This window comes from Panthera onca, chromosome B2, assembly GCF_046562875.1.
Source record: "Panthera onca isolate mPanOnc1 chromosome B2, mPanOnc1 haplotype 2, whole genome shotgun sequence".
In the NCBI taxonomy this organism is placed as follows: domain Eukaryota; kingdom Metazoa; phylum Chordata; class Mammalia; order Carnivora; family Felidae; genus Panthera; species Panthera onca.
The window spans coordinates 133,705,786-133,720,476 of NC_138343.1; the positions used below are offsets into that span (position 1 = coordinate 133,705,786).

At 44.4% G+C, this 14,691-nt stretch overlaps 1 protein-coding gene across 3 annotated transcripts in view; it reads left to right on the forward strand.

The window, feature by feature from the left end:
• The window catches only part of UST (uronyl 2-sulfotransferase), a 314,759-nt gene extending 303,390 nt beyond the window's left edge, over window positions 1-11,369 (forward strand). For 2 of the 3 annotated variants that reach the window (XM_078447442.2, XM_078447446.2), the window contains exon 9: window positions 11,042-11,367. In XM_078447442.2, coding sequence (XP_078303568.1) covers window positions 11,042-11,159 — 118 coding nt within the window. In that variant the 3' untranslated portion in view covers window positions 11,160-11,367. Of the gene's footprint in view, window positions 1-11,041 lie in introns of all 3 variants that reach the window. The other variant, XM_078447445.2, reaches the window with a different exon arrangement.
• Window positions 11,370-14,691: the final 3,322 nt, after the last annotated feature.

The window sequence follows — 14,691 nt, forward strand, 5'->3', positions numbered from 1 at the left end:
ACCTTGCCTCCACGTGCACTGCTTGGTCTGGTGTCCGGGGTTTGGTCAGAACCCTTCACACCACGCCTCTTAGCATGTACTCTGATCTCTTTCTCAGACACACAGAGCCTCAAAAAGCTGGGCGATTCTCCCCTCCCAAGCGAGCAGTTTTGATCCAGAAACACTCTCCCTGAGAAATTTCACAGCCACCTCAAAAGGGACTTGCAGAGAGCCAGGGGGTCCCCTGCTTTCTAGCAATTGGGCACCCCATGCCAACTCCTGTGGCTATTTTGTAAAAGGAAAGAACCAGAGTCTTGGTACTAAGGGAAAGAAAAATCTATTTTGGTGATAACATGCTTTACTTTAAGTAAGAGCCTGAGTTTTAAACAACAAGTGACCAATGGTTACCTTTTTTTTTTTTTTTATCATTTAATTTGTTCTGTAACTTGGTCACATGATGTTTGACTCCAAGTGACCTTTAAAGACAGAAGTATTGAACAAAACCCGGACTACACCCCATCTGGAGTTGCGTGTTTGGTCCAAAGTTCTTCAGAAATGTGCTGTCACCTACAGGTTCATCCAGCGAACTATTTGGCTTTAAATGAAACGTGTAGATAATGGTAGTATTTCTCAGAAGGCAGACTGATGATCCATAAGCATTCAGAACAATTGTTCTATGGGTCGAAATTATGAAATTCTCTTCAAGTAAAAGTAAAGAGGGTTTATTTTACTAAATTTCCTTCATGTCTGGTGATGAAGAAAACATTTTTTTTTAAGTATTTTAAATATCCTAGGAAAGACAAGACTGCTTTAGGCTAAAACCAATATTAAGAGTCTGTTAAAAAAAACAAAAAAAAAAAACAACCCATAGAACATCTTTCACAGCTCAGAAAACTCACTGTGATATAGAGCTCAGAGTGTTTGCGCCATAGATGGACTGGCCTACACAACGGAAATTTATTTTCTCACACTTCTGGAGGCTAGACGTTTGAGGTCACAATGTCAGCAGCATCGGTTTCTTCCGAGGCCCGTGTCTTTCTTGTACCTGGGCATCTTCTCCCTCTGTCTTCACATGGTCTCACCTCTGTGCACACTCATTTATGTCCAAATTCTTTTTTTTTTTTTTAAATCTTTGTTTATTTTTGAGAGAGAGAGAAACAGAGCATGAGTGGGGGAGGGACAGAGAATGAGGGAGACACAGAATCCAGAGCAGGCTCCAGGCTCTGAGCTGTCAGCACAGAGCCCGACGCGGGGCTCGAACTCATGAACCGCGAGATTGTGACCTGAGCTGAAGTGGAACACTTAACCCACTGAGCCACCCAGGCGCCCCCAAATTCTTCCTTTAATAAGGACACCACTCGTATTGGATTAGGGCCCATGCTGATGGCCTCATGTTAACTTGATTACCCCTGTAGAGACCCTGTCTCCAAATACAGCCACATTCTGAGGTACTGGTTGTTAGGACTTCAGCATATGAATTTTGTAGGGGACACAGTTCTTCTTACAGCACCCAGACTACAGCAGAGAAGTTAGAGCAGAGGAACTGGTCTCCAACTAGGAGAGAAGCAAGCCTAAACTCACAGAACCCTCGAACTGCCATGGGGCTGGGCGGCCATCTAGCCCTTGTCCTTTTTTTATACGTAAGGAATTGAAAGTCCAGAAACGGGTTCCTGGGTGGCTCAGTCGGTTAAGTGTCCGACTTCGGCTCAGGTCACGATCTCACAGTTCGTGGGTTCAAGCCCCACATCGGGCTCTGTGCTGACAGCTCGGAGTCTGGAGCCTGCTTTGGATTCTGTGTCTCCCTCTCTGCCCCCTCCCCAGCTCATATTCTCTCTCTCTCTCTCTCTCTCTCTCTTAGAAAATAAATCAACATTAAAAAAAATTTAGAACAAGGCAAAAAAAAAAAAAAAAAAAACTCCAGAAATATACAAGATTCAAATACACCACATGCTAAGTTTTGCCGTTGAGGGTTCGATGAATTTTTGAATACTGAACAAATCAGAACGATGATACCGCCAAAGTCCCTCTACCGACCTAAATCTGGAATGGAAACGATAAGGCACATTCAACCACCCCCAGTGCCACCCGCCACACTGAAGCCATCTCTCCCTGCAGCTCGCCCGGCTGTGGGGCCTGTGGAACCCCCTTCCACAGAGGGAGACCCTAACTAAGCACTAAGTCCTCCGGGACAGATGTCAAAATAAACCTGTTCCCTCTGAGATTTTTCTCTCTACTCAAAGGACAAAGAGGGCTTCTTATTTCTGGATTTGAGCTCCATTTTGCCCACCGCAGATTAGAGAGTTGTATTTTTCCTAAAGGTAAAATGAAGATTCATGTTCTGCTTCCTCTAAGGAGCTTCAGAAGGACCTGCCTCAAAAACTAAAGTCAAATACAGCTCGTAAAACTAGTTGAAGTCGAGTGCAGACATGCCTCTGGAAAACCCGAGCTAGAGAGTTAACCAGGCCCTGAACGCTCCCAGGCCTCTTCCCTCGCTGACTGCTTCACTCACTGGAGAATTCCTTTCTGCGTAGGGCAGGCTTGGCTCACGGCGCCCGGCACCGCCGATTCCCAAGGAACACCCTGGCCCACAGATGTTCATGGGTCACAGAATTGTGAACTGACCACTGGTGCACTTTGGATTTCAACGTGTAAACATGGGGATTCCCTTTTAAAAAAAAAAAAAAAAAGGGGGAAGAGAAAAAAAAGGAAGGGAAAGAAAAATCACCGTGTAGAGGAAAAATGTGAGCTAAGTTTTTCCTTTGGAATCTTGGCGTGTGAGTTTAGCTATCTTCAATCTGGCTTTCGCCAGACACTGTATGCTTTGAGCAGGCATGGAGCAATCTGCCTTACGCTGTGCTGCCAGAACATTCAGACTTGACCTGTAACACGCCTCCTATTCCAGTCGTGAGCAGAGACAGCCGGGAGGTCGGCCACGCAGGACGCAGCACGCTGACTGTGTGGTGCAGCTAGAGAAGCGGCTGGAACCAGGAAACAGGGCTGTTGACTGACTCGGGCAAGCGCTGTCGACCAGCAAAGTCCCTGAAATCACGTCCCAGCTGCTCGACTTCATCAGGTGCTTTACTAAATCACTTGACCTCTCCATGCCTGAAGTCCACCCAGCTGGAAAATAGGAGGTCCACTGAAGCCCAAGAGTTGCTTCTGGAATGGACTTTGTCCCACCCTCCACCCCCATCTGCTAAGAGACTAAGAGCCACAATCCATTGGGGGCTGATGAATGTTTGTTTTCTCCACGAAACGCTGCGTCCTCAACAAGAGAACCTACAATTACACATCATTGTAGGTCCGTTGATGCCCCCGAAACCCTCATGACTGAACGTGTTGTCACCCAACGTACCAATGAGTCCATGGACAGCAGCACTTCTGAAGTGTGAATGGAGCCAGTAGGAATAGGCACATTCTCGTGGACATGAGTCAGTATTCTTGTCATGTGCCATCATCCAAGACAAGCCACTGTATGGACTTCCAGTTTTCTCTAACACTCCCTTTGAGAAGAGTTTGTCGAGCTGTGACTTATCGGAATCCCCTCAAACTCACCGCTTCCGCTAAATACAGGCATCTTCTAACTTCCTCAAAGCACCCTGTGTCTCTGTGATCCTGTTTGTAATAAAGAGCCTAAAACGTCCACATCAATTAGTACAGGTAGTGCACAAGAAAAGTTGTATTAAAAGTGGAAAACCCCATAGGATGGGGCACTGTGCTTTTTGCAGTCTTTCGCGTTCTCACGATGGCATCAGTGCTATGACGTTTTGGGAGAAGTCTGGTAATGATTGCGTGGGCTGGCGATGCATTCGCCACAGTCGGTCCTTCTGACCCCATTGTAGGACTGCCACTCTCGGACTCTGAATCTGTTGCGTTACTAATGTTTCGCTGGTCACAAATTTCTTTATAGCCACCCTATTGGCTGCTTATATCAAATACCATTTCCTTTCCTCCTCTGGCTTACTTTCCTATTTGTTCTCCATCTTCGACTGAAAGTTAATGAAATTCTCATCCAGGGCATATTCGTTCCCAGAAGATAATTCACAAACCAGGTGTGTGGGATAGGCATGAAAAAAAAAATCATGGTGTTAGACAATTTGGGAAATGCGTTAGCTCTAAGTATCACACGGTGGGGTTTTAAGAGCACACTAAGGGTTTAGAAGAATACTGAAGTTTTTAAAGTCAGTTTCTCTTTGTTTAACCCCACATGTCTCAAAACGACTTATCATGAAAGCCTAATTAAGACCCGTTAGGGGCGCCTGGGTGGCTCAGTCGGTTGACCGTCCGACTTTAGCTCAGGTCATAATCTCTCGGTTCGTGAGTTCGAGCCCCGCGTCGGGCTCTGTGGTGACAGCTCAGAGCCTGGAGCCTGCTTCAGATTCTGCGTCTCCCTCTCTCTCTGCCCTTCCCCCCGATCGTGCTCTGTCTCTCAAAAATAAATAAACATTAAAAAAATTTAAAAAAAAATTTTTTTTAACGTTTATTTTTGAGACAGAGAGAGACAGAACATGAACGGGGGAGGGTCAGAGAGAGGGAGACACAGAATCTGAAACAGGCTCCAGGCTCTGAGCTGTCAGCACAGAGCCCGACGCGGGGCTCAAACTCACGGACCATGAAATCATGACCTGAGCCGAAGTCGGCTGCTTAACCGACTGAGCCACCCAGGCGCCCCTAAAACAATTTTTTTTTAAAAGTAAGACCCATTGTGGAACTAGTGTTCTTGGGAGATTACACTTTAAGAAACATTGCTTTAATATGTCATTTTTTTCCCCATTGGAAGAGTTACTTTCCTTCCACTATGGTTCGATCTTTGGTCTTCCCAGTGGTCTCTGTGTCCTGCTTGAGGAAAATATATTTACAGATGCCTAACGGTTTGATAAATAGAAGGCAGGGGCCGATAAAATATGTAGTAAAATAATTAACAAGGAACCGTCTTTAATTTTTGCTTATGCTCCTTAATTACATCCCCTACTTCATGAGAAAGTGGCAACTCTTTTTAAAGCAATTTTTACATACTTTTAAATATTTCTTGGATGCCTCGAATCAATTCAGTCCTTCCACGAAGATCGGTGCTCAAATCAGTTTGGATACAGAACACCTGCCCCATTTCGTCTCCGATCTGTGGTTGGTTGTGCAGTAGGGAGGAAACGGTGGCAAAATGGAGATCTCAAGTTGTTCAGGTAAGGCTGGCGGCTGGAGAGAATACTGGCTCCTGAGCTTGAGCTCAGCTTTTGCACACTGGGGTACCTGTGTTGTTCAGTACACTAGGGGGAGCCGGAGCCATAACAATTTACTCAGGAAGTCCCAACGTCTTTCCTAGCCTGATTTCTCTCCCACACCTGCTTATTTTCCTCCCATGCTTTAGAGGAGTGTGGCCCAGAAGGAAGTCACGGTTAGTGTATTTAAAACACAACGTGCACATTGGGGCACCTGGGTGGCTCAGTCGGTTAAGGGGCAAACTTCGGCTCAGGTCACGATCTCGCCATGCACGAGTTCAAATCCCGCATCAGGCTCTGTGCTGACAGCTCAGAGCCTGGAGCCTGCTTTGGATTCCGTGTCTCCCTCTCTGTTCTCCAGCCCCACTAGTTCTCTCTCTCTCTCTCTCTCTCTCAAAAATAAACATTAAAAATTAAAAAAAAAATCACGCAATGTTCACACTGTCCGTCGATTCATAGGGTATTATCTTTCCCAAGCCGTGTGCCATGCTTTCATGTTGTTGCCCTTGTTTTGAAATTACGATAGTATTTTTTAAATCGGTCTTCATCAGATCACCCTTCCTGAGTGCGTTGTATAATTACAGCACAATTGAAGTTCCCATTCGGTCATCAAGAGTTGCGTCACGCGGTCATCATAACCCTCAAGCAATAAACACCACCACCGCAGCCGTAGCGGTAAGGACGAGGTGGGTACAATGAAGCAAAACAAGGATGTAGGAAGAAGAATCCCATATCGCTGCATCAGCAAGGCAGTGCAAACTAGGCAAAGATCCAGATAAACCTCAGTTCAGATATGCTTAACGTACAAAAACTGCCACGCGCAGGAGCTGAATACGGAGGTGAGAGGTGGGTGAAGACTTGAACGAGGAGGTTTCATGTGGAATTTGTCCCCCTCCGGGGACAGTGGAATTTGTATAAAGAATACAGGGCCGATCTAAAGCACAAAGGAAAGCTGATCTTTCAGTAGGCCTACAAGAACAGTATTGTACCCTGTTTGTACGATAGGAAATAAAGACCCCCACGGAGGTTAAATAACGCGCCTGTGGTAGCCCAGTAAGTGACAAGGCCGGGATGCATATCCGAGAAGGCCGGATAAAACTGAGCCTGACTGCCAAGGATTTGGGAAGAAATTTTTATCTTATGCTGAGAATGGTGAGGAGCCCTTAGTCCTTTCAGAATAGAAAAGAAACACGAGGAAATCGTTTTTCTTTTTCTAAGTCCATTGGCAGGTGAGCAGACTATTCTCCCTTTGCCCTCCCAGAGCTCTCCTCCTTTCACTACCCTTCTTCGCAGGCTCCGTCTCCTGAGACACTGAGCCCTGCCTGTGAATTATGTCACCCGGGCTCCCTGCCTACCGCCTCTTAGCTGGCTTTGGCCGGTGGGTGGCACACAGAAGATGGGGAACATCTGGATGGAATTCTGCCTCTGACTGTATAATGGGTGAAGGAATGCTGGGCAAAACCCTCGTTAGTCATCACCATGTGTGCCTGGGGCGTGGACGGGGGCTGGGGAAGAGACTGGAGAAGAAGGACAGGAGACAGAACTTAAAGATGGCCCCAGGAATGATTTCAACCAATGGAAAATAGTGCCCGCTACAAAGGTCCTCCGTGAATGTTTGAGTTGAATGGACCCAAAGGAGCCAAGGGAAAATATAGCATTAACTCAGGTATTTCCAGCTGGATACAGATACAAGTGATATAAATGACGGAGTGAGAGAGCGATGGAGAGGGCTGCCCTAGCGGGCAGAGGGGTTCCATTTGAGATGTGTGGATGTGTTGAGGCCAGCGAGCCTGGTCATCCCTTCCTGGATTTCACTGTCCTCGGAGGCAGGGTTCCTAACGGGCATTACATCGATCCCCTCATCCCTCTGTGTGGCCACAAGAAGCTGGGACTGGGTCCCAATTTCCCCCCAGTTGACATCAGCATACTATCGTACAAATCTAGTCATATTTTAGATGTGCCATTATATGAGAAAAAGGTTGGGAAGGCCATTTGTAGTTGACTACCCAGAATACACAGAGCTTCCGGTTTTGATATTTTTTCTTAAAACAAGTCTTTTCCTTCAAGCCTGCGGTTTCTTTTCTTTTACACTAATTATTCTTTGACTTCCAGGTAAGCACATACAGACACTGGAGCACTGGTTCACCATCAGTAAGATGGCCCGATTAATTTTTCTAGCAAAGATGATGGATTAGACACCTGCCTATCTTAGACGGCTTCAGACCGATTTGGGTGGAAAACATAGCAAAACTGATTGATCTAAAAGCAGATCTCTGATCTCAGGCTTATGAGCACCAGCCCTCAAACAAACTGGCCAATCATATATCCCAGGAAGAGTAGGAATCATTTATTGGCATTCTCACACTGAAAATTATTAACCTGTACATCTAGGTTCTCCCTTTCAGTGAAGTGATTGAAAAGCAAAGGGTTTCCATAGTTATAAGTATTATTTAGTATTGGCCAGCTAAACTCTGATCAATGTCCAGAATGTATAGTTCCAGACCATGTTTTAAAACGCTTTCAAATACGTTACATCAACTCTGTGGATAGACAGCTGGAATAGATTAGGAAACTGAAGCTCAAGGAGGCTCAGATAGGTTGCATAGTGGCTGAACTGATTCTAGAATCCTCTGACTCCTTTTCTATTCCTCTTGTATAGGAAATGCTTTTCATTTTCTTTCATTCATTTCCTTCATTTTCCTTCCTTCATTTCATTTCCTTCCTTCCTTTCTTCCTTCCTTCCTTCATCCATTCATTCATTAGTTGTGTTTATCACATAATAATTGCAGGGTTCTCTTATGAGTTGATGGCAACATAGCACTTGAACCCTTAGCCTGAGAGTTTAATTGAACATAATAGAAAACAGCTCCTCCCCTCACTTGGGGCATTTCTGAAGCTCTAATTCCAGACACAGGCCTTTCATGGGGAGATTTGACTGGAGTAAGACCTATATTTTATCTGGTTGGATCTTTACCATGTTCCACTTATTACTTCAGAACAAATTTTAGTTTCAAGAAATTAAGAGAAAAATGATTCCAGAGATAAACTGGGTGGAGAAGAAATCTAAAAATGTCTCCTTTTCGGGGCGCCTGGGTGGCTCAGTGGGTTAAGTGTCAAACTTTAGCTCAGGTCATGACCTCACGATGTCCCACGTGGGGGCTCTCTGCTGTCAGGGCAAAGCCCGCATGGGATCTTCTGTCCCCCTCTCTCTGCCCCTCCCCCGCTTGCATGTTCTCTCAAAAATAAACATTTAAAAAAAAAAAAGTCTCCTTTTCATTCCTTGTAAATTAGTGTCCAAGTCTTGGGGGCAGGGCTTAAGAGTGAGGAAGGAGAGGGGGAGGGCAGAAGGCAAAGGTACCCTAGGAATCAGACTTCCCAGGCTCTTCCCTCCCCCACTCACCTCCCTTCCCAAAAAGACTGCCCCTCATTTCATCCCTGGGTTTCCAGGCACCTAATCCACTTGATGGTCAGGTGAGATAGGAGACATTTGTGTTTTCGTTGTAACTTGCACTGGGGCTGTTGTTAGCAAATCCAGGCCTCTAGCTATTTTCCTGACTCCGGCCAGAACACTAACCCAAAGCCCAGAAGCACTGCGAGGGCAGAGGCAAGTCAGTGCTGGTTTCCTTTTCTATACAGAGACACAGACCCAACAAACACCCCAGGATCTCAGGGACTACAGATCTCTGTCTTTCCATTATGCTCTCTTCTCTTTTTTTTTTTTCTTTTAAATAGAATAAATATAAAAATGCTATTCAAAATTAAAGTGATTTCACGCTGTTACCCCAAATATGTCTCTATGATCCAGTGAATTGACAGGATTTACGTTATATTGTACAAGTGAGCATAAATCACAGGGGAATCTGATTTGGGGATGAGGAAGGGCTTTAAAGGCAAGCACAGTGGGAGAAATCACGAAGAAAAAAGGAATGAGAATCACTGAGGTTCCAAATTGAGTCACAATTTAAAAATGAAGAAATACTTGTGGCAGAAATGGCATAAAAAAAGATTGAAATCACTATATATATAAAGAACTTATATAAATCAACAAAAGGAGTAAACGTGCAAAGAACATATTCATTCTCAAAAGTTAGCTCTGCAAAGGCTAAGAAATAAGAGGAAGTGTTTATTTTCATGAATAATCAAAGAAATTTGAAGTGACATTGAATATGACATCGCTGTTGGTACTTCAGTGACAAACTAGGTTAAGTGTGCTAATGCATGGGATGAACAGAGGGCATGATGAAATACTCTGCTGATGGGAATAAAATTGGTACATTCCTGAAAAGTAGTTTAGTAATTCGTATCAAAACCCACAATAAAATAAACACTGAGATTCTAACTAGTTTGAAAGCCCTGCCTGCCAAAAAGTGCTGATTTCATAGCTACAGCATCAAATCCCAAATCTAGAATCATCTAAAGACATCAGGCATGTCAGATCAGATGACTCAAGGTCTCCCTCTAAAATACCGTGCTAATGATATCTCTCAGCTTCCAAGAAATGTGAACATAGCTTTTACTTGAATTAGAGTTTGTACGTTACAGTATGCCGATTTTAAAAAAAATCTAGTCTCATTATCGTATGGTCGATTTCGACGTGAACTCAAAATTCTTTCCCTCTGGCTTTACCACTCTAACCAGCCTCCCAAAGGTGGAACGGGCTCCATCATGACCTGCTTCCCACATATCTGCAGCAGGCCATTTCTAAAACTCAGTAGAAACACACATTTGCCGATAGAAAATACAATTTTCCATAGGATACAGATAAACTGGATTTGAAGCTGGAGCTTTTTGCTTGGATGAGTTATTTTGTAGTTAGGCAGGTCATTTTAAATTTCACTGTGTCAAATATTCCTCACATAATTAAGCCATGCCCCGGTATTTCTAACTACTTTCATTACAGTTGAACATTTGTTGAAATGGAACTCGCTGTGTAGCACACAAACCCCTCTGTAAAGTTGTTTATTCTTGTAGAGTATCTCTAACAATTTGCTCAGATTTTCTCTTTGGCAGTGCTCACATATCTTCAGGTTGCCAAATTAATGCAAGGATTGTTTTCTAGCTCATTGAATCAGAAAATACGTTTATCTTTCATTCACTTGTAAATTCGTTACCCCGAGCATCACATTCATAAATGAGAGAAGTGACCTATCATGTTTATGGTGATAACCAGGGTTTGGACAATCCCGTTATTGTTTGTTTCTACATGGAGCCAAGAAGACAAGTTCCACCTCCTAAATGAACAGAATGATCTGGGGCTCTGAACCAAGAACCTCCATTTGTCTCTGCTTTTTGAACTCCCTCTGTCCTGCACAAGGTCAGACACCCAAAGCCAGCCGCTTTCTGTGTTAAGACATATTGTCGATTTCTTTTTTTTTCAATGTTTATGTATTTATTTTGAGGGAGAGAGAGCATGAGGTGCAGAGAGAGAGGAGAGAGGGAGAGACAGAATCCCAAGCAGGCATCACCGTCAGCATGGAGCTCAACGCGGGGCTCCGTCTCCTGACCACAAGATCATGACCTGAGCCGACATCGAGTTGGACACTCAACCAACTGAGCCACCCAGGCGCTCCTGTCGATTTCACTTATTTTACAACTTGAGTCCAATTTTATTCTTGAGTACTTATAAATATACTTTTGTTAATTGTGTGGACTTGTTGGTTTCAGGTGCCAGAAATCCAGCTCTAACCAGTTCAGACAAAAAGGAAATTTGTTGGAAGGGTAAAAGGTATAAATCAAAGGAAGAATTGAAAACCAAAATGCAAGAAGGACTAGGGTGAGCTGGACTCAAAGGCAACTGAACAGCCAGGAACTATGAGGTGTCTCTCTGTCTCTCTCTGTCATTGCAGACCAGCAGGAAGTCTGTCCCCTGCCCGGCTTCAAAGCTTCCAGACCTCACTCACAGCTTCAGTCACCACAAAGGAGCTGGCTGGCTCCTGGCTAGTTACAGTTCAGAAAAAATCTTGAGGAGAGACACTGATTGATTCCACTGAGTCAGGCCCCCACTCTTGCACCAACTGGAAGATCAGAAGGAGGATTCCCATAGATCACATGATCCCAGAGACTGGTAAATGTTGTGAATGAGTAGCCATCCAGAAGAGTGGTCACTACTGTGCCTTTTTAGATTTGTTTTTGAGAGCTCTGCCCAGTAGTTCCATAACTGGTCACAATAAACAGCTACTTTTGTGAAAATAAACTGGTGAAAATTTTATTTTTAGATGTGAAAGTGTAACAAGTTCAAAGAATAAAATTAAATCATAATCTCACCACCCAAATATAAGTACTGTTTATATTTTAGTGCTTATCTTTCCAGTCATATATATATATATATGTATATATATATATATTCTTTCCTACATGTAATGTATCACTGAGATAGTGTTAGGTGTACAATTCTACATCCTGTTATTCATTTAAATGTAAAAAGAATACTCTTAATAACATCTTATACCTATAAATCCCTTTAGGTCAGGAATCCATGACACCAGAAGATCCATGAACATCTCAAATTTATATGCAAAATTCTTACAGTTTTAAGCATATTGATGTGTATTTCTCTTAAGAAGGGGTACATGTTTTCACTAGATTCTCCAAGTGGTCTGTGACCAAGAAAAAGGTTAAGAGCCTTCAAGTTTCCAAAGCATTTCCACATAAATTACAATAGACTCATAACTGATGTATATTTCATATTTTACTTTCTACTAGTCTCAAGTGACATATAGGCTCGTGACACGTGGCAAATTATAACTTGCAAGTGCATGAATTTGTATCCAAATGTGCAAGCCAGATCCTTAGTTTGTGGGTGAGCCTAGCGGGCACCCAGCATCTCAGCTCAGCAAAACTCCCTTACGCCAACCTCAAGGCTAGAGCTTGTGAATGTCACCACAACTTGTTTGTATACACTGTGGGGGTTAACAACGGAGGGAGGCTGGCAGGCGCAAGGAGCAGAGCAGGGGAGCCATGGCTCTCTGGAGATGAGATTATGAGACAGGATGTAGGCTCTGAGGAGTTTTAGATATTGATGGTGAATTCCAGAGGCATGCGTAGAACTGACAGGTCATTTTAGCCCAAAGCCACTTCGCCACCTGAATCATTGGGCACTGCGCTCGGAGCAGTGAGACTTCAGGGCAAGATCATTCGATAGGTGACAACTAAAAGTGGATTTTTCAGGAAACTTACCAAGTTCACCTCTCTCTATTAAACTAAATAGCCAATTAAAAAAAAATTTTTTTTAACATTTATTCATGTTTGAGAGACAGGGTGCAAGCGGGGGAGGGGCAGAGAGAGAGGGAGACACAGAATCCGAAGCAGGCTCCAGGCTCCGAGCCATCAGCACAGAGCCCGATGCAGGGCTTGAACCCGTGAACCATGAGATCATGACTTGAGCCGAAGTTGGATGCTCAACCGACAGAGCCACCCAGGCGCCCCTAAATAGCCAACTATTATTCAAGTTTGCCCTCCCTGGTGAGTTGTATACAACTTCAGTGGATTTAACCCCTCAGACCCATCTTTGAGTCCTCACTTGGCTGAACTTAATGGCCGGTGGCCGACTTTGCTCTTCACGTTGTGCTGCCTAGCTCTCTCTTCTGCCCCGCAAAAGTCCCATTCTCTGTTTCCAGGCACTCTTTTATCTTACTCTTTGTTTTCCAACACATTTGTGGGGCTTCACTGAGATACCTTTCACCCTCAACAAGAATTACATACACCACTCAAACTTGCCTTGGGTCTGGCGTCCCATGTTAGCCCAGGGGAGCACGGGTCAAGGGTGAATGAACCCAGGCGGCCACTGTAATGGCTCATCCTCAAGAAAGCCAGCTCCTCTCCGCGTGCTTTGTATCAAGGCGTCTGCTATTTAAAATGCCTCCATTCGGCGCCTCCATTCAGTTAAATCCATTCCCCTATTTGCCATATTGTTAGGTGACGGTTCATCACAAACTGTCATTTTCCTCAGAAATGTGAAGATCCATTTCTCAATTATAAAATTCTATTCAGTTTCTCCAGATTAAACTCTGTTTCTTATTGTTTGATTCCCAGGCAGCACATATGAAGCAGAATTTAGAATTTACCTTAATGAGTGGAAAATATCGTTGATCAAAATAGGTTCTTTGCTACACAGAAAGCAACTAGCCCAAAAAACTAAGAAAACCCAGTAGTGACAGCTGGGAATTATCAGACCCACACTATATTCTAACAACTTCTTGTAACTTCATCCTGATTTTCAGACAGCCTCCCCTGGACCTTCATTTCTCATTTTTTGATGGTACAATTTTACCACATCCTCACTGAAATGCTAAGAGTAATCCTGAAATTATTGCGGTAAAGTGTTTTATTTTTGAGAGAGGGACAGAGCGTGAGCAAGGGAGGGGCAGAGAGAGGGAGACACAGAATCTGAAACAGGCTCCAGGCTCCGAGCCATCAGCACGGATCCTGATGCGGGGCTCGAACTCACAAACTGTGAGATCATGACCTGAGTCAAAGTCAGATGCTTAACCAACTGAGCCACCCAGGTGCCCCTCTTTTTTTTTTTCTTTAATGTTTATTTTTGAGAGAGAAAGAGAGAGAGTGGCAGCGTGTGTACATGAGCAAAGCTGGGGAGGGGCAGAAAGGGAGAGAGAGAATCTCAAGTAGGCTCCATGCTCAGCACAGAGCCTGACACGGGGCATGATCTCATGGGGCTCGATCATGACCAGAGGCAAAATCAAGAGTCAGACGCTCAAGGGACAGAGCCATCCAGGCGCCCCTAGGTATCTTTCAGCAACACTTAAATGACAAAAATACGTCAAAGTTCCCCTCAAGAGAAAAAGAAAAATCAAAGATCAAGAGATATTGTTGGTCTCAATTTGGAAACCAAAGAATGCTAAATTCTTAAACTCTTTTGGCTTTTGAGAAAACCTAGTCTCCGTTAGATGATGCTTATGACTCACAAGAGTTCATTCGTTGGGATGAAAACTAGATTCATCAGTTAGGAGAAACAAGAAACGAGCAGTACGCTTACATTTCAGAGCACACACAGCACCCAAAGTACACATCCACACTCAAATTGCTATTTGCACTTTGGCTTATCTCACGGATCAGAATCAGGGCCCTAGAGACAGTTTTAAGGGATTGTCTCTCAGCTGCTGCTCTGACAATGTTCCCTCTGTCACATCTGCCACCAAGTGTCCCAACATGGTCGGACAACCACAGTTTACAGTCACCAAAGATCGCACTTACAGCCCATAAGGAAAGCCAGACAATTCCAGAAGGCCAGCTAAGCCAGCATTTGTCTAGGTGCCTGGCTCACTGCCCGGTGCCCAGAACTCAGCCTTCAGCTCAGGGAAAACCTTCCAGAAGCCCAACCTGACCCTCCCCGAGGCTGAGTGAGGTCAGGCCACTCACCCGTTATCTTGCCCTTTAGATCACACCCTCTGTGAGGTCAGGGACCTGGCCTGTCTCGTTCACCGCTGGGTCTGCAGCACCTAACACAGCACTCGGAGTGAACGAGTGAATGAGTGAACCC